The sequence below is a fragment of the Photinus pyralis genome, unplaced genomic scaffold (genome assembly GCF_008802855.1).
Source record: "Photinus pyralis isolate 1611_PpyrPB1 unplaced genomic scaffold, Ppyr1.3 Ppyr1.4_LG1, whole genome shotgun sequence".
NCBI lineage: Eukaryota > Metazoa > Arthropoda > Insecta > Coleoptera > Lampyridae > Photinus > Photinus pyralis.
In genome coordinates this window covers 25109665-25116049 of record NW_022170249.1, presented here as the reverse complement: position 1 = coordinate 25116049, position 6385 = coordinate 25109665, and the positions used below count along the sequence as shown (strand labels likewise).

The following is a 6385-nucleotide window of genomic DNA, read 5'->3' as shown; positions in this document are numbered from 1 at the left end:
ATCTACAAATTGATCTATATCGGATGTTCAATGTACCGGGAAAATTCATGGACATTTTTTTAACGGAACTAATTGCTTAGTGTTCGATTCTTTTTGATAAAATAAATGTTTGAGGTCACATTACGAAAAAAAAACAATGCACTCTTAATATTGGGTACATACTCCTGATAGTACTTACCTAGGTACCCCAAAATTCTGGAATATTTGCGTGCTTGTCAATGAAAACCATATTTTCTTTAAAGAACGGAATCGCAATACGGTAGGTAGGTACATACATATCACAATACCTACTTCCGACTTCTGGGTAATTACAATTAAGATTAAAATTGTGAACAAAATTGAAGTAAAATGACCACCCGGTATATGAATTCCTATTACCTAGTAATGATACATTTGGACAAATTAAATTTTCTACAATCATCCACTCATATTTACAAGTGTTTATCCTGAAATCTTCCAACATGTTTTAAGCTGTAAGGACGTACAAAAAACTGCAGATTGAAATGTTTTAATTCGACTTATTAATTACGTAACAATTTTCTAGATAATTTATATACAAAGTCAACAATCATAATGTCACCTCACTACAACAATCATTAAAAATAATAACCACAGATCTATCGAACCTTGAAGCCTAGGTGCACTCGATTTCCCTATAAAGGTCATTACGTTATTTAATTATGGCGTATTGTACTTATTATACTTACACTTATTAATTAAGTACCGCGTACAACAGCATTTTCTAATAGTTTTGTATGTTAAGCAGTCCCCTGCTATGGGCTTGCACAGTTGCGTCCCCAAATAACAGGTATGGGGAATATATGGAAGCACTTCTAAAAATATTCATACATACGGTACATTTAGCAACAAATTATCAGTCAAATGTTATAAATTTTGGCGATGCAAACAATATGTAGACTCGCCGGCTTTGAGCATTCTTAATTCACGATTACCGCTTCACGAGTTGATAGGGTGTTACTGTAGCGGGATGATTGCGCCCCTAAAATGCCTTCTAGCAAATTAAATTTGGAAAATAATAACATTTGGTACGATTTGATCAGGTGGTTCTATTTTTTTACTATAAAGTAACGGCAACGTGGAAAGACTAAAAAAGGACACTTTTTATCGTTACGTTTTCGTAAATACAGAGCGTCCAATTCTGAAGTCTACATACTTTTTGCGCCGACATACGAAGAAATTGTATATAAGATTTTAATAGCTTACCGTGGTATCTTTTGTCACAGCAACAATGATCGTTTATAAAATCGCTTCCTAGGCAGTATTTTATTTCGGATTTACTGCATTTTTGACATCCCGGCGGAGTTTCAACTGAAAATAAACGAAAGTTTTAGTTTCACCAAACGAAATGCTTTTCTTTTTGTTATTCGTGCGAATAATTAAAGAGTTTTCCGCTAATTTTTCCCGTAATCTCTTGACGGTTGTTTTTCTCAGTCTTTTCTTCGCCATACTGATATGTTTCCTGCATAAAAAGGTTTTTGTGTAAATTGTGTAAGTATTTATTTCCTCTCTATTTTTACAGATTTCTGATTATTTTCCGCCCACATCAAATTTCTAATTGTTGTAATAGTTACTTTCATTATTTGCATCAAAATCCCACAGTCATTTTCTCACTTCATTCGGAATATTTCTAATTCTCAACCACTCTTGATTTCTACGCTCCTCAACTGCCACGCCATCCATTTTTAACAAATTAACCCTCTTTAATTAGCTAAAGTCCAACAAAAAGCCAAACTAAGCCTGTTAATTAACATTACTCGCATAAATCGCTATTAATTTGGCACCAGAAACTTTGAACAGGACACTAAATATGTATGTCTGGGTTGGGTGTTTCTCTTGAGAATGACGTCCCCAAAAGTTCCATAATTTACTTGAGTTTTTTTCTCATCCGTAAGTCGCTATCTCTAAAAATGAGGAAGGGGGCCATAATCACCGGTTTTTTTTTAAAATTTTGGGTCCTAAGGAAGAACTCGAGAACAAATATGTGACCATTTTTTGATTCTACGAGCACGACTATGAGATATAAGTTTCATATCGGAAAAATTTTCGCAAAATTTGCAAAATTGACAAGAACTTATTTCTTTACTAAATCGACTGGGTGCGATCCAAAGGTTAAGTCGGTTTCCAACTGCGGAACCGTTTTGGGTTTTATTTAAGGGCCGAAAATTGTCAAAAATCCGACATGAACCCAATAAAAAATTCTTCCTTAAGTATTTGTTGAGATATAGACTTACAGTATTCTTTTTGGATAATAGGATGAAACCGTATGGTATAAAAATGTGGGTCATCTACGATTTCCGGTTTTGGAACAGTTCTACTCGAAAGTTGAAGTTACTTTTTTTAGGAAGCGGAAGTCTCAGGAGGCTAATATTTTACACTAAATACTTTCATTCCTCCTCTATCAAAAGCTAAAAAATAGAGAAGTAGGGCATTCTGAAGGTCACATTCCTTTTTTTGCCTTTTTTTGGTACTATTTTTTGCCGTTTTTTTTGGTACTAAGAACGAATCTATGGTCACTTTTGGATTCTATGCACCCGAATTAGTATAGCACGTGATTTTCGTGCGATTCTACGCACCAAAATTAATAAGAAAAAGTGTTTTCCCGAGAAATTTGCCTTTTTTTGAGCCCCGAAAAAAAAATTGTCTCAGATCGACCCGGAAAAAAATCTTCTTATAGAATGTGGCCCATAGAATCCATAATTTCAAACAGTTCCAAGATTGGGCTACTAGTTCAAAAGTTACAGCCCTTTGAATTTTTTGTCGAAATTGGTTTCTAGTCTATAACTTTTGATTGAGAAGTCTGATCGAAAAAGTACGAATTGATTTGGATTCTACGCACCCAAATTAATAAGAAAAAGTGTTTTCCAGAGAAATTTTGGTGTAGTCGATTTTTGGTAAAAAAGGAAGGTTATACACTGCCTTTTTTTGAGCCCCGAAAAAAAAATTGTCTCAGATTGACCCGGAAAAAAATTTTTCTTATAGAATGTGGCCTGTAGAATCCATAATTTCAAACAGTTCCAAGATTGGGCTACTAGTTCAAAAGTTACAGCCCTTTGAATTTTCTTTCGAAATTGGTTTTCTAGTCTATAACTTTTGATTGAGAAGTCTGATCGAAAAAGTACGAATTGTTTTGGATTCTACGCACCAAAATTAATAAGAAAAAGTGTTTTCCCGAGAAATTTTGGTACAGTCGATTTTTGGTAAAAAACCTGGTCTCAACGAAAAAAATTCATTTCTACCAACCACAATCCTCTTCCTCGACCCCTTATCGTTCGTTGCAGTTTCTTCGCTAAATCTAGTACTGAGATAGAATTCAAAAATGAAATCGGTTTGGTGCCATTTTGAGTCCTTAAACGTCAAAGAAAAGAATGTGACCACAATACAAAAAATTCGCAGCTCCCTTATTTGCTGGGATATCGACTTGCGGGTTTCCTTGTTGGATAGAGAAAAGGTGAAAGTGAGGATGACAGCGTGTAGTGTAAAAATTGGGCTATGTGGTACTTTCGGTTCTGAAACAGCCCTGTCCCAAAATGAAACTTAGTTTTCTCATGAGCCGTAAGTCGCAAGTGCTTAAAAAAACTGCAAATCGACATGTCTAATAATGATGAAGTTACCTATGGCGTTCGTAAGGAGGTCACATAAGTTTTTTTTTGCTTTTTTGGACGCTAAGGAAAGACCGTAGGACGAATGTGTGACCATTTTCTCTTTTTCCGTGAAGCGCCTGTCCGTTACCCGGGAAAATGGAAATATTCAAAATTGACAAAACCTATCACTTTGCGAAATCAGGTGCGTCGAAGCAAAAAATGAAGTAGGTTTTGAGCTTTCTGGTCATTTAAGGGTCAAAAAATGGCAAAAAAAATCCCACATGACCACAATAAAAAATTCGCAGTTCGCTTATTTGCTGATATGTAGACTTGCACGTTTCTTTTTTAGATAGAGAAAAGATAATAGCGTGTAGTGTAAATGTTTGGGTCATTTGGCAGTTTGAATTTCGAATAAACCCTACCCCAAAATTGAGGCTACAGTGACTGTGATTTGGAAAAAAGTCCAAGACGACTCTAAGAAAATTCTATGACGATTTAGGAATTCTAAGAACATTCTGGGGATCTAAGGATTTTCAAAAACAGGAATTCTAAAAATGTTTTAAAAAGATTCGCCGGAAATTATCAAAACTGAGTAATAGAATACTGATCTGCCACGCAAAAATGCGCTGAACTCCCTTCGATCTCACACGAGGGCTTTGATCACTTTTGCCATCTCTGCCATTTATAAACCGAATTGTATGAAAATCCAAGTGGGCTTATAGCCAGTACCATATCAAATGTAATATCACCACTTTCGCACTTTTGATTATTTATCGTCAGGGCATGTTCAAATCATGTCTTCATCCAAGAACAAATCCACTTCTGATCAGCAAAAAAAGCAAAAAATGTCCTAAGTTGAAATGTAGTAAAACAAATTCGATAATTTGTGGCTCTTTGGGTACTTCTACTGAAGTGTTTTTCTGTAGCAATTAAACTAAGCGTAAAATGAGTCATTTACACAACGTAAAGTTTCCTTTATGCTTGTGTGTGTATTGTGGCAACAATTTCAAACCATTTAACGATTCATAACACGTATAAATAATAGCTTTTTTTTTTATTAATACAGCAGCTTGCCCACCTGCGCCTGTTCTTATACCTTATCGAAAAGTGCCATTTTGCAGATTGGTAACGGTAAATTCCCATTCACAGTCACATAATGTGTTGCCAAACTCATTTGTTAAATCGTCCTTAGAAAAGATCATGGATTACAAGATTATGAATGTCTCAAATTCTCCTACCCTCATAGTAGATTGAATAAAAAATAAACGCCCATATTGCTATAATTTATACCACCGTCAAACCCAAAATTTTTCAAAAGTACCTAAGTAATCTAAATTATCTAAGAGAATAATTACACCTCTTAGAAAATTACAACATAAAAAACACACACATCACGTGTTCAAATCGGTAATTTTCTCTGTGAAATTTAAGTGATATAATTGATGTTAATTGCTCCTAAAGTAATGGCAAGAAATTTTCTTCAATTATTTCATTCTTACTAATCTATTGACCCTTCGTAATTAAAATTGGAGCAGCCCGACCTTATTCAATTAATCCAAGGCTTTTTCGAAGGAATTAGCCACTTTTTGGATTGCCGCGCGGTAAAAGTTTCGCATTCGAATTAACCGCAATTTTCAATTAAACGTAACGCAATAATTCATGGTTAAACACTTTTTTGTTTATCGATTACTTATAGAAAATGTGTTAAAAATAAACTTACTGGAATTGAGATCGATAGCTAAAGCTGCGTTTCTGGCGTGTTCCATTGATATTTCGTGTTCAATAACGTACTCTTCGTAGGCGATTATTTGCTTTTGCGACGTTATGCCCCAAATTAAAAGTAGGAAGAAAAACGCCACTGCACAGCCCAGTACATTTCTGCACATTTTTCATCTCGCTTAAAATAAAAAAAAGGGCACATTAATTGATGAACAATTTTTTACGCTAGGTCTATTCTTTTTCCATTTTTTTAATGCGTCGGCCTTCATTATTGTTGATTACCGGTAATTTTTCATTATTTATTAAATGAATAAACCACTTACTATTTCAGTATTAAATTTTAAACGCGCCAAAGCATCGGCGTGCAAAAAGTACGCGCACTTTTCCCTAAGGAAAACCGTCAATTGCTGTACTATTACAATAACAGCAATCGGTGGCAGCTGTCGTTCGTTAAGGAACGAATTGACCTACGGTCTCGTGTATGACTAATAAAATACATTTGAAAGAATAGTGGCATTTGCGAAATGTTTTACCCATTTCCTGCGCATACGCTATCAATTTTCAATAATTCAAGGCAATTATATAGTTATTTCATTATTGTAATTATACCCCATATGTCCTTTGTTGGCAAAATCATCAGGGAAACAATAGGAAGCGACAAGAAAATAAGAAATGACAAGGATCACGTACTGGCTAAGACACTAATTATCAGATCTAATTACGAATGCAGCACAGTACTTGTTGATTGCCTTACATAACTTGTGATGATCCATTGTTTGACCCCACCTGTTAGTACCTCGCCCTTCCGGCATTATTTTTAATCGCTTTAGGTTCGATAAGTTTTGGAGGAAGTAAAAGCCGCAATTAGAAGGGGGAAACTTTAAGCGAATAGCGTTAATATCTTGCTAGTTATGGGGGTTAAATTCGTCTTGGCACGATCTAATACTTTCTTAGCTACAATTGTTAACGCAAAAGGTATGGTCACTGACAAAATGAATACCTGAACCAACAAGGCATGTCCAGTGCAGCTCTTTTCGAATACTCCTTGCCTATTACCTTGTTTC

General features: G+C 35.1%; 1 protein-coding gene across 1 annotated transcript; it reads right to left on the bottom strand.

Annotated features, from left to right (window-relative positions):
* Nucleotides 1-492: 492 nt before the first annotated feature.
* LOC116159705 lies at nucleotides 493-5815 on the bottom strand. Its single transcript, XM_031472750.1, has 5 exons — nucleotides 5645-5815; nucleotides 5323-5499; nucleotides 1225-1329; nucleotides 708-833; nucleotides 493-653 (listed from the first exon to the last, which is right to left on the bottom strand). Exons 2-5 carry the CDS (start codon nucleotides 5486-5488, stop codon nucleotides 577-579), a joined length of 474 nt encoding a protein of 157 aa, XP_031328610.1. The 5' UTR covers nucleotides 5489-5499; nucleotides 5645-5815; the 3' UTR covers nucleotides 493-576.
* Between the last annotated feature and the right edge of the window lie 570 nt (nucleotides 5816-6385).